Source organism: Paralichthys olivaceus, chromosome 6 (genome assembly GCF_024713975.1).
Source record: "Paralichthys olivaceus isolate ysfri-2021 chromosome 6, ASM2471397v2, whole genome shotgun sequence".
NCBI classification, from domain to species: Eukaryota; Metazoa; Chordata; class Actinopteri; order Pleuronectiformes; family Paralichthyidae; genus Paralichthys; species Paralichthys olivaceus.
The window spans coordinates 11,081,586-11,097,926 of NC_091098.1; the positions used below are offsets into that span (position 1 = coordinate 11,081,586).

Below are 16,341 nucleotides of genomic sequence, written 5' to 3' on the forward strand. Positions count from 1 at the left end.
ATGTGATTTCTGCAGTTTCAAGTCGAATTTGAATGTCAGAGTTTTTTTTCTGTTGTTTTTTACATTTGAAGACATGCTCACCAGTTACTTCATTGGATTTTGCTGCAATGCTGTTCACCCCTGAAACTCCCAAATGGTTTTGTGGACTCAGTGGAAACACTTCCCCCACCATTCCATCAGAAAAGTGGTGAGTAGATCATTTTTTGGTGAACTATTCCTTTAATATCTCACCAATACATGTTTCTGACTTGACCTCTTCCTTGGAGTCCTTGTGCTATATCTGAGGTCTGACATTTTTGGTCTGCGGACCGCGCGTAGCTCTCCCGTCCTCTCCTCCCCTCCACTCTAGTGCGCCCCTGAAGTTGGTTCTCTGAATTCTGAGATTAAAGTCAGAATTCTGAGATCCGAATTCTGAAAAAAAAGTCAGAACTCACTTTTTTTTCCCACAGTGGCCCTAATCCTCTTCCGTACGTTCAAGCCTTACAAACCTTAATAGTAGAATTAATGTTAAGAAGAGTTGATGTCACAAAATGTTTATAGACAAGTCCTACAAGAATTTTTTTGCCAATTAAATGAACCATTTAATAAATGTTTACAAAATGCTGTTAGAATAATAATAGTAACTTTGTGAATTGTATTTCCTTCGATTTTTTAAATTAAATCCCAAATTTTCTATAAATGAATTATGGATCTGAATTAAAAGGTTTAAAATGTTCACAGGAGCAGGAGTACACACCTACATTGCTGTTAGGTCTATTCAACACTAGGTGGTAGCAGTCTTAAGTCTGGGAGGCAGACTCAGGTTTCATTTATGAGCTTTGGAGTTAAAACTGTAATTCTCATTCCGCATTCTACAAGATTTTCTGAAGGGACATGTCACTCATGTTCTGGACTGACTTTGAAAGCATCTTCAAATGAGCAGGAACTGAAATAGATCTTAACAACACCAAAATATTTTCACTTGTACACAAATTGTTTGTTGAAGCAAATAATAGTTAATTTTTTGGATCCTCCACCCAGATCCTCCACTATATAGGCACAGCAAACGGAAGAAAACACCATCTCACACTCACATGGTTTGTCCCAGTAACATAAAAAGTGAAAAGCATCCTTGAGTGGACTAAAAGATGTGCCAAGCTCTGTAGTTGAAGCCCTCCCTGGCTTGTCCTCTGGGTTTTGTGGTGGGCTTCGGAATAAAGTGTTGTGCTGATCTGGTGCTCTCTGGAGCACGAGGCCAAGTCTCTGAGGAGCGGCCTCCCATCTGTTAGACTAACATGAGTAATATTACCACCACACCTCTTTTCTGAAGCTGGCTTTCCCCCTCTACATGCATTCTATAACTTTGTACATAAACTGGATGAAGTAAGTAACAGATAAAAAGAAGATGCACATTGAAAAGTTAACCTTTCTTACTCTGAAAAGCTCACGTCTGATGACCTGAAGTCATGACTTCATGCTATAAATCTGCCATTGATTACACGCTCAATAACATTCTTTCACCCCATGTGTTTTGTAAACATAGTTACGTCAGTGTGTTTACACACAGTCAATGGTCTGTGTCGACCCACTGTAGAACTTGATTTCTGTTTGTTGTGGTACGCACACACTTTATCATAAAACATTATGACCAAAACAAACCATTGAACCTACTAAACATGCATATCAATACGGCATACACTACAATTTGCATAGTGTGTGGAAGTGGAAGTGATTTGAGACTGTTAACAGCAACATATAAATGTCAACTAAAAATCTGGGCATATATATTGCTACCTAGCATATATATATATATATATATATATATATATATATATATATATATATATATATATATATATATATATATATATATATATATATATATCCTAGGGCATATATAACTTGACTTGAATAAAATAAACTGTTAGATGTAAAGAAGACTATAGGGACTTACAGTTTGAGATTGTTATTAAATTAATACCGCAATAACACGTTTTGTCACAATTTAATTGGTCATTGTGTGGATTTTAAATTTAAGATTTACACTTATGTATGCCACAGGCGTGGATCCAATCAGTGACGAACCTTGTTGATTGCAGGTATCTAACTTCTCCAGCAGAAGTTATGTCATTGTGTTTTCATCTTTGAGGATGTGGATTCTGTTTTGTAGTATTTCCTCTTTTCACACAAGCTCAGTACAGATTATTTATCAGCTTTGTCTAACTAACCAACACGTAATCAAATCATGATCCTAAAACTGAGGCTACATCCATATTACTTCTTGACTGTATCAACTGACACACAGACAGTGAAGCCGAGATGACAGAAGATGAACAGTGGCAACAAAATGTGTGAATACAGGATTTCAGCAACGGACTGCGAACACCAAACCATTAGCGCGGCTGCTTCAGGATCAGAGCAGAAGCATTGGTTGGTTTGTACTGTGTCAGAGCTCCTGTTTGAATGTCCTCCCTCCACACTCCCGCTGACCTGCGCTCACTTTAAACTTAAACGATAAACACCTGCATGATTATGCTATAGTATTATCATCGTACCAGTGGTTTAATATAGATTCAAATGACAATATTATCACCCACCACAATTATTTTGTTATTATGACAGATCTAGCTAAAACCCTTTTTAATAATGCACCAAGTTAGAGGTTTTCTATCACAGTTTACAGCTTTGGTTCTCTGAGAATGTTTATCATATCCAGGCAAAATTGATATTGCACAATTTAAAATACCCTTAACTGAATCGTTATTGGCTCGAATCGGAAATCGAATCGATTTGGGAAATCCATGATCAATACACTGCCCTCAAGAAATTACCTTTATATGGGAACTGTCAAGAAAAGCTATAATAGGTGTATTATTGTGGGGCTAAAAGGCACAGGGAAACATTTTGGGTGCACCTAAATTATGTGCTTATCTGGTGCAACCAATTTGTTAGTCTGGAGCCTTGAACCTAAACACAAGCTTTGACCATGAGCCCCACAGCTGAAGAGAGAACTTCAGTTGTTTTTATAATGTTTTCTTTCTATCCTTGGCACACACAGTCACCCACACACACACACACATGCTTTCCTCCCACATCACCCTTTTACAGCACGTCCGCTCACAGCTCTTTTTAACTGCACTGTCATGAAATGTTAGCTGCCTACTCAGCACTGATTCTCATCATAATCAATTCAGATCTACTGCTGAGTAGTAATTGAGTATGTGTGTTTTTTCCTCTCATTGAGTCAGGAGGTTTATCTGCCCACAGAGGGGCATCATCTACAATCATCTACAAAGGAAAATATATTACTTTAGTAGCCCTTAGTTAACAAGGTTTGGAAAATCCGGATTACCTGTAGTGTAGTGTTTTTTTTTTAATATTGGGATCAATATATTCGGGATTGAGTCGGTATTCTGAGCATTTTCTAAAACTGTTAAGAGGAAAAAGCTTCCTCATCCTTTCCCTCTTGTTTGTTTTTTCTTTTGAGTTGTGCTAAGTTATTTCTTTTCAACACAGCTGTTTTTCGTGACATACATAAGCTGCAGGACAGACTAACACATTGAGGCCCCTGAACAAGATTTTAATTAAAGGACGAATCGCTTAAAACATTTATAATAATAACTCTAAACACAGCTGAAGACCCACGGAGGTCAAGTACATGAAACCTCCAACTATTCAGTTAGAATTGAAGAAGCCCTGTGGATGAGAGGGGAAATTTCTTCAACAAACACAAGCAAGTCCAGTTGCCCATGTACACATGCACAACTCCTGAAGATAAACTTTACAAAGTATAAGGAATCTGCACCTGAAAAACTGAACCGTCCTGATTATACCTGTTTCATATCCTCGACTGTTAATGATCCTCCTCAGTTCTCTCAATGAAGTCAATGAAGAAGGTGGAGCTCTCAGGATACTACTGCTAAAACAAACTGGGACACACTATCTGTTAACTTTTTTTATTTCAATAATGTAAACAAGTGTTTCCTGTGTTTCCTTTTTTTGGCCCTGTTGCTCCAATTTTCTGTAAATGACATAAAACAATGAAAATCATTTAAAAACTGAATACACTTTACAGTGTTTACGTTCTCTGTTTGAAGCTGTTAATTAACTTCATACACTCTTGCTCAAACGTCTGTCACTGGTAATAAAACAGCAATTAACCACTTCCCCTCTCTGACAGTCTTAAACAGACAGAGCTGCTATATTAGCTTATTTGTGTTGATGCTTGATGTTTTCCAACAATATGAGTTGACACACACGTATTACATTCTTTTTCCCCTCATATCTTGGAATAAACTTGATGTATTTGCTCATCTCAGTCTTTGCATTGATCATTCCACTGTAGTCACACCAGCTCTTAATGGCCTCAAAGCCATGAATATTAGATACACTTCCCTTCACCCCACAGTGCAAATGTGATGAACCAGCCTGATGTGGCTGTGAGGATACAAACACAATCCTGCACGAGTATCTGTCTGAGTTTCAGATATACAAAGTACTCGACTAGTAGACTGCAATAATGTGTGAAAAAGTCCTGCAAGCACATGCAGAAACACATGTCTTTCAAAAAAACTTTTCAGCACAATGACAGGAGAGGAAATGGTGATATTTTGTATAATATTATGTGGCAGTGTTTCTCTCAGTTGCTGTTTGTTAATCAGGATTTTACATTTTAGTGGAAGCATGTTTTTCAGTCATGTAATGAATGCGGATATTCTCCTGAGTGAGATTAGCCTCAATATGAGCATAGTAACACAGTTGATGGGTTACAACCCATTATGTCTGGAAGAGAGTCAAAGAAAGAGAGAGAGAGAGGTGAGGGAGGGAAAGGAGGGCGTGACGGAGACACAAGCAAAGAGCAGACGGAGACATCCTCTCAGTTTTAAGTTCAGATCTTTAGCTCCCTCTCCTCTTATTTTCTTCGTTGTGCTGATAGTCACTGGACCAACACGTCTATCTTGTTGTATTTCCTGTGTTTTCACAGCTGTATTGGAGGATGCTTTGACTGCATCGGCACAAGTTTTTCTTCAGAGACATGTGTGAGCAGGTTGGAGTTTCCCTCCACACTGCTGAGACATTTACGTGTTTGTGCCCACATCTGGAGGACGATAGTATCTGAAGGAGCTGTGTGGGTGTCTCTGGCACAGTGGAGGAGACATGGCAGGGGACCTTGTGGTTGGGATGCTCTATAACTTATTACTGCCAATGCTCCTGCTGACTGGTGAGTTGTAGTGTGATTATTTTATCGATGATTTGCTGACAGGAATGATATTTCTGATGCCTCACCAGAGATCAGCTAGAGAGAAGGAATTATATTAAGCTTAGTTTAAATATACAAACGGTATTTCTGCAGCTGATTTAGATCTTATTGTGCCTGAGGTGAGATCAGATCTGAGTACGACTAATCATTAAGTTTACTACACACAAAATCTTATCAAAACTATTTATCTGCACTTTCTGTGTATAGAACAGTTTTACAAACTGCTTACGTTCTCAGGATCATGTACAAACATAATAAACATTTGTTCATAAGCTTTTTTACTTGTTGCCTAGTTGACCTATCTCTCTTCCATTTCATATATTTGAAAATGCCCGACATTAAATATTACTTTCCCACAAATTGTAATGAATTATATTATGATAAAGATAAAATAATGTAGGTATATTTACTCCAGTTATTGAAGGTGACATATCAAAGAGTTATTGGAGTACATGCGTGCTTACTGTTGCACACAGTTCTCCTTTTGCTGAACACCAATTCAGTTTTAAAGACTGATAGCTTTCTATTGGATTAATTGAGTTGGGTCCTAACTGTTGTTATTGAGAAGGAGTGTGTTCCTACAGAGATACAGTGGATCATGCTGACTGCAGACGATTAAACTCAACATCATTTCTGCATTTATGATCATTGTATAGTGAAACAATCTGTCAAACTGTTGATTAAGACACTGTGTGTAGTTTGCGTTTTTGTCCATACAAAGTGAATTTGCTCACTAAATGTACATTTATTGAAGAAGAAATCGATATTTGATATTCTAGAAACCATAATTTGATTTGCTGCACAACAAAAAAAAAAGGTATAAATTTACACAAACTTAATTTAAATTCTAATTAAGTTGTGTTTTCTCTGGGTTCATGGTCACATAGTTTGGGTTAATTGGAGAGGCTAAATTGTTCGTAGGTGTGAATCTACTGCGAATGGTTGTTTGTTTGCGTGTCGGCCCCTTTGGTAGAAGGGCTTGTACAGGGTGTACCCTGCCTCTCCCCCAAAATATTTCAATAAATTGGCCGAATAATGGAGAAAATATTAAAAACTTAGGAATGAGGACATGAGGACATCAATAACTCCTGATGACTGGTATTTATACACAACCTCAGAGATTAATGTAGCTATCACAAGGTATTTCAACTCAAGAAAACTTAGGCATAGGTCTCTATTTTTCTTGTTTTTCTGTTTTAATGTTAAGTCTCTGCACTTGGTGGTTTCTTTATAGTGCGATGAAATACTTATAAGTACTTATTTTCTCTTGTACATTTTTGTTTGTGTATTTTCGGCTGTTACAGTTGATTCAAATATTTCCATCAAACAGATGAAATATATGTCTTCTTTCTTCTGCACCTCAGCCTCTTCTTTCCGCTACAATGGTCTGTCAGTGGTGTATTTCCTGTTCCTGCTCGTCTTACCGCTGATGCCAAATCCCAGCCTGGTCACCATGAAAGGTGAGAGTGGCTCCAAAGACTAAATATATATAATTTGTTTATTTTAAACATTTTGATTTGACCCAGTTTCCAAAATGTATAGTTTTTCATATTATAGAATTACAAATTACAACACCAGAAGTTTCACTCCTACACAAAAATGCTGGGGTTGAAATTCATGTTCTTCCCTCAGTTTCTGTCACAGTAATTTTCCTCATTATTACCAGTAGTATCTAGCAAACGTTTTAAGGCTGTCAAGTATTAACTATTATGTGCACAAAACATTTCTATCAACAGTCCATGTTAAATCAAAGTCATATATATTTTTTACAGAAGTGTGTTTTTCTGAAAGACACTGATCTGTGTCCAGAAATATATATATATATACATAATTCAAATATAGTTTATTGTGCTATATCATTGCACTCATTGTCTTATTTTACACAAGCACCTTTGCATGTGTGTACATATGTGGTTGCATACATAATACAAAACAATGTATGTGATCTGACTCTCCCTTTATTAACTTCTGTAATGAGAAAACTGATGAAAAAATAACTTTTAATTGCTGATGAAAGTTTAATGTGATGAAAATGGTGGTGACAAAGCACAATATATAATATATATATCATATATATTTTGAGTAAAATAAAAAAGTGTGTGTGCATGTGTGTGTCCGCTTCGTGTGTGTGTGTGTGTGTGTGTGTGTGCGTGTCTTCTCTATATTGATCACTACAGTCTGATGAATTAAAGTATCTTCACCCCTCCCTCAAAGTACTTTGTAAAGGGGATGTGGTCGGAGCAGTCAAATCAATTATACATAGCCTGGTAATTACAGCGAGGAATTAAAAGATGTGATGTCAGCATTTTGACAGCCTCCTCTCTTTCTCTCTCCTCCCATCCCTCTATCTCAAAACAGTTTGCTTTATTGCTGGTCTTTGAAAGCTTCACAGATCACACAGTTATCTAAATCTCCCAAACATGGGCTCGCTTTGGGCTAAGTGGTCGAGTGTGTGTACATCCTGTGTGTGTGTGTTTGTGTGTGCATCTCCATTTGCTTCATGGGCTTTTGTGCGTTCACCTATTTTTTGCATGAGTGTCTATGTGTGTCTCTTATTGGGAGGCAGAGAGGTTTAAGTGAAACAAAGCTTTTAGTAAAAAAACCTGAACATCAATAACAGATATGCTGGCTCAGCTGATGTTGAGCTTCAACAACTATCAATGCTTTCAGATCTCCATTCTTTTTATTACTAGTATTTAAGTGAAGTCTGGGATGATAAATTGGAATATTTAAAAATCATAGTATTTTTAGGATCCTATTATAATCTTTAATGAAATCGAATTAATTTGGCACAGAAGGAAAATACTACTTACTGAGTCTTTGCCTTTGCTCAGAAACACACAGGCTTCAAACCAGGCCTTGGCAGAAAAGAGGTAAGAGAGGAGTTTCACATCAGGGACTCTGATCTGGATCTGATTACATTTGAATTCAAAGTAAATATTATTTTATTAATGTCAACACTTTGTTTTGTTGAGTACAATTGAAAATGTATTGAATATGATTCGTGTCTACTCGGCTTCGGTTCGCATCAGGTTAGAAAACTACTCAAAACACAGAAGTGGATTGCCATGTGACAGCTGTCCTGTTCAAAGATGACTGCCAAAGGATCTGGTCTAATACTTAAATTAGAGTTTGTACCACCCGATGAATTCAAAATGCTTAAAAAACATACAACCCGTGAAATCTGTGACATCCAACTGTGACAAACACTCCAGTTCAGACATAAATAAATAAACCATGATCTGCTTTTAGCTCCATAATTTGTGAAGATACACAATTGGTCTGAATAGCTTTACTTTGAAATGTATTTGTTCACTTTCACTTTTGTCTCCTCTTGCCTCTCTGTCACTCTTTGCTGCTGTGTTTAGGTAAAACAGGGCAGTTTCTGCTGATTATCATCTACACTAGTGTGATCTTCCTGACCCTGCAGTGCTTCATGCAGATCCCCTTCACCTACATCCCTCCACATGGTAAAAGCAAAAATTGTGTCAAATTTTGGAATAAGATCATCTTTGTTCAAATAAATGCCACAATCCTGTGATCAGACTTCAAAACTGGAAATATTGCTTGACTGTGGACAAGAACAAAGAAATTCAATGAAAGTGCTGCAAATAATGACGGTCACATATAAATTCAAATCTTTGAGGAAATAAAAAGTATCCTGATGATTATGTTTTCTTCAACAGTCAGTGGCCACTTGGATGATTTCCTCTGCCACGTGGGCATTGTAAGGTAAGGGTGCACATTTGATGTATATCCCAAAATTTTAAATCACATCTACTTCACTGCTAATGCTTGTGTGTTTCCAGATTCAGCTCAGTGGATGCAGGGGACATTGCGCGTCTCCTGGCCCCAGACGTGGGCCTCTTCGTTTCTTCCCTTTTCGTTCTGAGACTCTGTAAAAAGCTTCTGCGCCGCGTACCCCAAATCAGTCTCCATGAAAACGGAATACCCCCGTCTGACCCTGAGGTAACCACACACGCATCCACTAATATGGCATTATTCTAAAACCTGACAGTGATATCAATTGGATAATTCCCCCCATCTGGCAGGAGGTGGAGACGTCTGAAGCGGAGTCTGATGGAGACAGTGACTCAGAGGGATCCTCCTTTGACAGCTCAGAGGAGACCACGGTGCCGGTTCAGGCGAGTCCGCCCCAGTTTGTCCAGAAGCTGATTGTGTTTGCAGCTGGACTGAGGCTGCTGCTGTCAGCAATCATGAACACAGCAGGGAAAGTGGTGGTGACCTTGTTGCTGGGGTTGGCAGGTACATGACAGCAGCTGGTCTATCGAAATTACAATGCTCATACATTTTTGTATACATTTTATATATTTATTTAAAAATCTCTTGCCTTATCACACTTTGTTGTGGGGTTTGTGTGTGTGCAGGTATCACGCTGCCTTCCCTCACCTCAGGTGTGTATTTTGGGGTATTTCTTGGGCTTGTGTGGTGGTGGGTGTTCAGCCGCTCCATCAGCCTGCTGCTCTTCAGCTCTCTGTGTGTCATGATGGCCATCTTCAGCGGGGGACACCTGCTGGCTCTGTACCTCTACCAGCTGCCCCTGTCCCAGCAGATTGTCCCACCAGAAGACGTCTACGCCAGGTACAGAACTGATCGGAGACAAACTGTGGACTCATCTAGTGTTTGTATTAAATATATACAGTATAAGCAATATTGATTTTAGTCTAAAGTAACCTTAACACAAATAAAAGTTACAAGCTTTTGTTATTTCTGATAACCACTGAATGCAAGGACAAACATTTCCATGCAAGGTACATGTTCTACTCAATGAAAAAGTACTTTTGTAGGTAAGAAGGTAGAAATATATATGGTGCAGTTTAAAGACAAAGTAAGTAGTGTGATCATCTTGGGGCAAAGTATTAATGTTTACAGTGCTGAGAACTGATTCATTTAGTCCAGTCCAGTCAGTGTTAACAGGCCTGGCAGAGGTAGATGAGTTGATCATGGCCCAAATAATCGTTTTATTCCTCATGCACATCCATTTTTGAACCGCAAACAACCTCTTCACTCTACCGTATCTCTCTCTTCCCCCTGTCCCCAGACTGTTCGGTATGACAGGTATAATCAGAACCAACAGCTCAGACCGCAACTCTCTTGGTCTGCACCCACACGTCAGCTGGCCTGACTTCATCAACCCTTTGGTTCTGCTGCTGCTGTACTACACACTGGTGGCTCTGCTGCACAAATGGGTCCATATAACTGAAGAGGTTTGTGCAAATTGCACTATCACTACTGTGCAACCACAATTCCTGCTGGTGCCATTCTGCTACTAACAATCTCTGCTTGGGCTATAGTGGGTGGCAGTTACAGATCACATTAAAAACTCCAGAGGCTACTTTCCAGTAGTGTCCTTGGTAATAGGTGGCTGTGGATCAGAGTGGGTCATCCACTAACCAGAGGGTTGGCAGTTCAAACCCAGTCCACCCCATTCCATGTGCCAAAGTGTCCATGGCAAGATACTGAAAGCCAAATTGTCCCTGCTGTGCTGTGCCTGTAGTGTATGAGTGATGTGTGATAGTGAAAGTGCTTCACATAGATTCATTGTATGAAAGTGTGTGTGAATGTATCAATGGCACTTTACTACAACTATCACTATCAATGATTCTACAAAAACAAAGACTAGAGTGACTGCTGCTCCCTCGAATGACAAATGTCTTTTTGTGTTTGTGCTATTTTCTCAATTAATATAATTCACGCTCATTAACTTCACATATTATTCAGATGGTATTACCTTACATGACAGGCTCCTCACAGCTACTGTGCTTCTCAGGATACTGTTGATGGTGAGGAATCTGAGAGTCCAGTGGACAGTCCAGACATTCCTCCAAGCTTCTCCAGAGTCATCTACATCTCAGGAGATAAACAGGAGGTAATCTGTAAAAACAGATGTTTGGCTTCTTAATTACATTGTTGGCTCACAGGAAAAATGTTAATGTATTTGGCTCTGAACATATTTGTTACCTAAGTCTGTGATGGTTAGTTTGCCTCTGATAATTATAGCGTCAGGCAAATGCTGATAAAACAAATAACACATTATAGTTTTACTGCAGTTTCACTGCTGCACATGTCAGAAGACACAACCAACCAAAGATTTTATTGTTTCAGCTTTTGAGCAGCACAGATGATGAAACCTATCTACCTGATGAGGTAAGCCGGTTTATTACCCAATGTTGTTTTTCACATGACTCTCAGATGAGTCAATAGCAGTAATAAACAAGAAAACGGGAGGCATGTGGACTCATTTAAAAAGTACTAGTGTCTCTCTCACTGTTTTTTGCATCATGAACTTTTCAGACCTAAACTTACAGCATGATCTACTCTCTGTTTCTTCAGCCAATGATCTTAATGACAAGCAGCTCCTGGCAAGATGTCCATAGTAATGAGCTGGGATCTCTGTTAGGAGGGGCCGGTTTCACAAACTGTCATCCTCCGCCACAGTATGAAGACAAAGACTCAGTGTCTAATGGTAAACACACTAACATCTCTGAATACCTCAGTGCAGTGTTCTCAAATGTCACCTACACATACAGTATGTTAAATCCCTGTGAATTAATGAGCTGCATTTGATTTCCCACTTTTCTTTTGTCCGTACCTTGTGCTAGGGCCAGAAAGTGAGGAAGAACTGGAGGAGGAGAGTGAGGAGGTCCTGAACAGTCCGGCAGAGACGATGGCTCCTCCCTCAGGTCCAAGTGGTGTGGTCATCTTTGGACAGTTGGTGCAAAAACACAGCTATGTCAGTGCCCTGATCATCATGATGGTAAAGTAAACTGATTATTGAAGGTTTTGAGTTTGTGTGACAAGTCTTATAACAAACATTACTTGTACCACCATAGAGAAGAGAGACATCTAAAATAGAAAATATGCTCTGGTGTATCTGCAGCATGGGTCAGTTAAATCCAAGTACAGTGTATTGCAATAATAATAATAATAATAATAATAATAATAATAATAATAATAATGATAATTTCACATATAGGGCACATATATTATTAATGACACTTCACATAGGTTAAAAACAGGAGTAAGAAACACAAAGTTATCTAGACCTAAAACTATGCTAGTGTTTAAAAAATGTAGTTAATTAACTGTGGGCTATATTTACATTAGCACATTATGCTAATGTTGGCTAGCTGCTAGCTAATTGAGTAAATTTGAAAACAAAGTGATTGTTATGAGTTTGTTAGTCAAGCTAACTATTAGACATTGACTTAACAAATAAATCTGAAAATAAAAGGTGTAAAGCACAGCAGACGTCAGTGTTAACTTTACAATTTTTCATTTAGGATGAAAAGTAAAAAACAATTCCATGTTTTTTCATATACAGTCTGTGTTAGTGTTGTTCAATGGAGGAAAAACCAAGAATAGCATCAATGCATTTAGAATATGTGTCTTAAGGTTTGGAGCATCACCTACAACAACTGGCTAACCTTCGCCCTGCTGGTGTGGTCCTGCATCATCTGGATGATGCGAGATCGCCGGCGCTATGCCATGATATCCGCCCCATTCCTCGCCATCTACGGCACCGTGCTGCTGGTGCTGGGCTTCCTGAGCAGCCTGCGCCTGAGCCGGGCCGAGCTCTACCCGGGTCTGCCCCCCGCCGTCATAGTGGACTTCGACCTGAACAGCTACCACCCAGCGCCCTGTGTCCACCTGGGAGCAAAGGTCAGTGGACAGAAGACTGAAAGAAAAAAACTGCTAATTCTTTTCAGTCTTATGACAAAGTTAATGTTGATGCTAAGAATCCAACTTTGTTTATTGAGACAGGTGTATTAAATAAAGCGCCTGACAATGTTTGAATATTAAATGTATCTTTATAACATTAAATTCCTGTGACAAGTTCACTGAGAAACAATTCAAACATTTACTAAGATAAATAAAATAAAAATTCAAAACAATCTCTTGGTAGTTTAATTCAGATTATCTGCTTCATCAAGACTGTGTAGGAGGGTGTTCAGACTATCGTATTACTGTAATGTTAAAATGTGATGTCTACATAATGCAACTTAAATCAAATACTCTACGTCTTAATTTGATTGTTGCTTACTCAGAGTATGACATTATACTTAGGTAATCAGAAAATTATAAGAACAACCTTAAAGGACAGAGACCATCTGTGTTTTAATATGTACCTGGCTCATGTCCCATATATTAACATTGAGGAGGTGGGATTTAGGACCTATGTTCAGAACCTAAGTATGTTTACCATTGCAGAGTATAGCACTGCACATGTCCACTACATGTTTTACTCATGATAAACTGTGTGTGCTGCAGGTCTTCTACAGCTTCAGCTTTTGGCTGATGTTTCGACAGCAGCTGAAGGAAAGACTGGAGGAGCAAAGCTTAAAGGACGAGTCGCTAGATGAAGTCAAAGTCATGTCACGTAATTTATTTTTGGATTTTCTTTGTAAAGATTATGGTTAATGTGTTCAAGAAAAAAAAGAAGTGGTTTGGAGCAATGGAAGACGTACTCACCCTGACATGAGACCAGGCTGTGATTGAATGGCTGGCTCTGTTTCCTGCTCTTTTGTCATTTATTTTCCTTCTGTCTTTCAACTTTATCCCCATCTTTCTCACCCTTCTCCTCTCTCATCCTCCCTTCTCTGTTTTCTCTTAGTGGAGGAAAATCCACCCTCACCTCTCATAGCGATGCTGCTCTCAGGGGTTAAAGGGACACTGGTGAAATACTGGATACTCTTCTGCTGCTCCATGTTCTTTGTTGTCAGCTTCTCTGGAAAGGTATCTTTTGACATTTTTAAAAACTAAGTGCTGAAGAAATCAATGTTCATGACATATTCGTCATCAGACTCTCCCAGCTCTGCCACTTAATCTCTGGAATTACCATTTGAAGAAAGTCCATAGCAGTATCTTCGATCTGAAGTCAGGAAACTGGTGGATTTCATTTAAAAAATTATTGTAAACTGCATGAATGGGGGGTCACTGGGTTCAGGGCTGGGTTTGCTTTCATTTAATTGAGAATTTTTTTATTTATAATTATTATAATAAAATTAGTTCAGAATATTTATTAAATCAATATTTATTCACTATTCAGAATTGATTTATCTTTCTTTACCATGTTCCAATTTTTTAGGTGGTCGTCTACAAGATCCTCTACATTGTCCTCTTCCTCTTTTGTGTTGTCCTCTATCAGGTTAGTGATTTTAGAGACTGGTAAGATACAGACAAATAATATTCGTCTAAAGGACTAATGTGGGACCTTAGTTTTTCAGCCAATGAAGCAGTGACTTACCAGAATCCTGCAGCTTGTGTCTCCTGGGTGTAAAACTTTTACTCGTACATATTTATTATTATTATATTTATTTTCAGACGATGCAGCCTACTGTTTACGTATTGTTGTATCTCTATGATATTGTTGATTTTTTTTTTACAGTCACTATGGAGTAACTGTTACATCAATGAATCTTTAAAATGTGCATTAAAATGTTCAGAACAGTTTTAGCTTGTGCAGCTAAACTGTGTACGCTCACACAAACACTGCCTGTGCCTCATCAATGCTGCTTTACACTTAAAACTATTGATTACGTCTCATAAACACTCAGCCATTTTTTGTTGCTGTTTTTCAGTTTTCTCTTCACTGTCTTATGTTTCTGCTGACCTTTAAGAAACAGTGGGCACTTACAGGAAGGTCTAATGGCTGTAGAGGTGACGTAACACAAGAGAGCACTGTCTGTATGTTTGGACAACATCTGCAGCAGACAGTTGTTTTACATGCTGGAGCGTGTAATGCTGCTTATTTTTAGAGACACACAACATTCAGATAAAACTGTGAAATCGCAGAAGGTCTGACTAATGAGTAATCCTGGCACCTTCAGTTCTGATTAAGATAAAAGTACTGTCTTTTAAATTCTGCATCGTTCCCCCTCAGGTCCGTTATGACGTGTGGCGTCGGCTCCTGAAGACGTTCTGGGCCGTGGTGGTCGGTTACTCCATGGTGGTGCTGATAGCCATTTACATGTACCAGTTCAGAAGTGTGTCGGGGCTGTTTAGACAGATCATGGGCATGTCGGAGGATGGGTAAATTATTTGTGTTTTTCCTCTTATCGAAATAATTAAAAAAAGGATTTTATTCAGCAGACTTGACCTTTTAATTATATTGTGTTTCCTGTTTGATTCTGTAGTCTTCGTGACCTGGGTTTGGAACGATACGACACAGTGGAGCTGTTTGCGCGTATTCTCCTTCCTGCTGCGTTTCTATTGGCCTGTATTCTTCAGCTACATTACTTCAATACAGACTTCCTGACGCTCACTGACCTCGACAACGTACCTGTCAGACAGGCTTCCAGGTGAGAGCATCCTATTCAAATACAAATACTTTCACCTGACATAAAATCCCTTTTATTTTTAGAGGGGAGTCAATAAAGTACCAAAGGTACCTGAGTGTGTGAGTGATGTGTGACAGAGAAAGTGCTGCACATAGATGAACTGTATGAATGTAGTGTAAATGGGTGATTGGTACTTGTACTGTGGCTTGTAGTGCCTTGAGTTGTCATCAAGATTAGAAAAGCTTCTATATAAATAAAGACTTTTACTACTATTAATAACAGACACTTACACCTGGTCACTTTTCAAGAGTCCATATAACAAAATGGATAGATGTGAATAAATAAGTTTGTATTTTAAAAAAAAATATTTCATTGTAAAGTTTCATTCTATAAATCATAAAGTTGGCTGACTGGTAAATATACTATGCTATCTATATACTACTTGTTTGTTCCATGTGTCCTTCTCTTCACACAGAGAGGAACAACTCAGGGGTTCAGTCAATGTGATATCTGAGATGTAAGTGATGAATTTATTCCTCCATAAATGTTTTGTTGCATTCACATTTCACAGACTTCAACACTGTGTAAAGACTAATCACAATTTACTTTATCTTACACAGTTGATTTATCATCACAGTATCGTTCACTTTATGTAAAGTTCACAAATGTGTCTTTGATCTAATTCCCAGCATTAAAGAAAACATTGAAAAGTTCCAGAAAAGGTAAGAGCCTTGTTTGACTATTGATTATTGTTGTTTAATGACTCATAATGCTTACCTGGAACATTTATATACCTATGTA

The 16,341-nt window shown here is 38.4% G+C and overlaps 1 protein-coding gene across 1 annotated transcript in view; it reads left to right on the forward strand.

Annotated features, from left to right (window-relative positions):
* The first annotated feature begins 4,899 nt into the window (after positions 1 to 4,899).
* The window catches only part of LOC109630521 (piezo-type mechanosensitive ion channel component 2), a 31,725-nt gene continuing 20,283 nt past the window's right edge, over positions 4,900 to 16,341 (forward strand). Inside the window, exons 1-20 of the mRNA XM_069527363.1 lie at positions 4,900 to 5,200; positions 6,604 to 6,699; positions 8,608 to 8,709; positions 8,926 to 8,971; positions 9,049 to 9,208; positions 9,292 to 9,505; positions 9,628 to 9,841; positions 10,302 to 10,494; positions 11,031 to 11,129; positions 11,366 to 11,407; positions 11,594 to 11,726; positions 11,863 to 12,017; positions 12,656 to 12,922; positions 13,532 to 13,640; positions 13,875 to 13,996; positions 14,349 to 14,408; positions 15,144 to 15,292; positions 15,397 to 15,561; positions 16,016 to 16,057; positions 16,230 to 16,262. Of these exons, the coding sequence (XP_069383464.1) occupies positions 5,137 to 5,200; positions 6,604 to 6,699; positions 8,608 to 8,709; positions 8,926 to 8,971; positions 9,049 to 9,208; positions 9,292 to 9,505; positions 9,628 to 9,841; positions 10,302 to 10,494; positions 11,031 to 11,129; positions 11,366 to 11,407; positions 11,594 to 11,726; positions 11,863 to 12,017; positions 12,656 to 12,922; positions 13,532 to 13,640; positions 13,875 to 13,996; positions 14,349 to 14,408; positions 15,144 to 15,292; positions 15,397 to 15,561; positions 16,016 to 16,057; positions 16,230 to 16,262 (2,465 nt within the window). The 5' untranslated portion in view covers positions 4,900 to 5,136. The remainder of the gene's footprint in view (positions 5,201 to 6,603; positions 6,700 to 8,607; positions 8,710 to 8,925; positions 8,972 to 9,048; positions 9,209 to 9,291; positions 9,506 to 9,627; positions 9,842 to 10,301; positions 10,495 to 11,030; positions 11,130 to 11,365; positions 11,408 to 11,593; positions 11,727 to 11,862; positions 12,018 to 12,655; positions 12,923 to 13,531; positions 13,641 to 13,874; positions 13,997 to 14,348; positions 14,409 to 15,143; positions 15,293 to 15,396; positions 15,562 to 16,015; positions 16,058 to 16,229; positions 16,263 to 16,341) is intronic.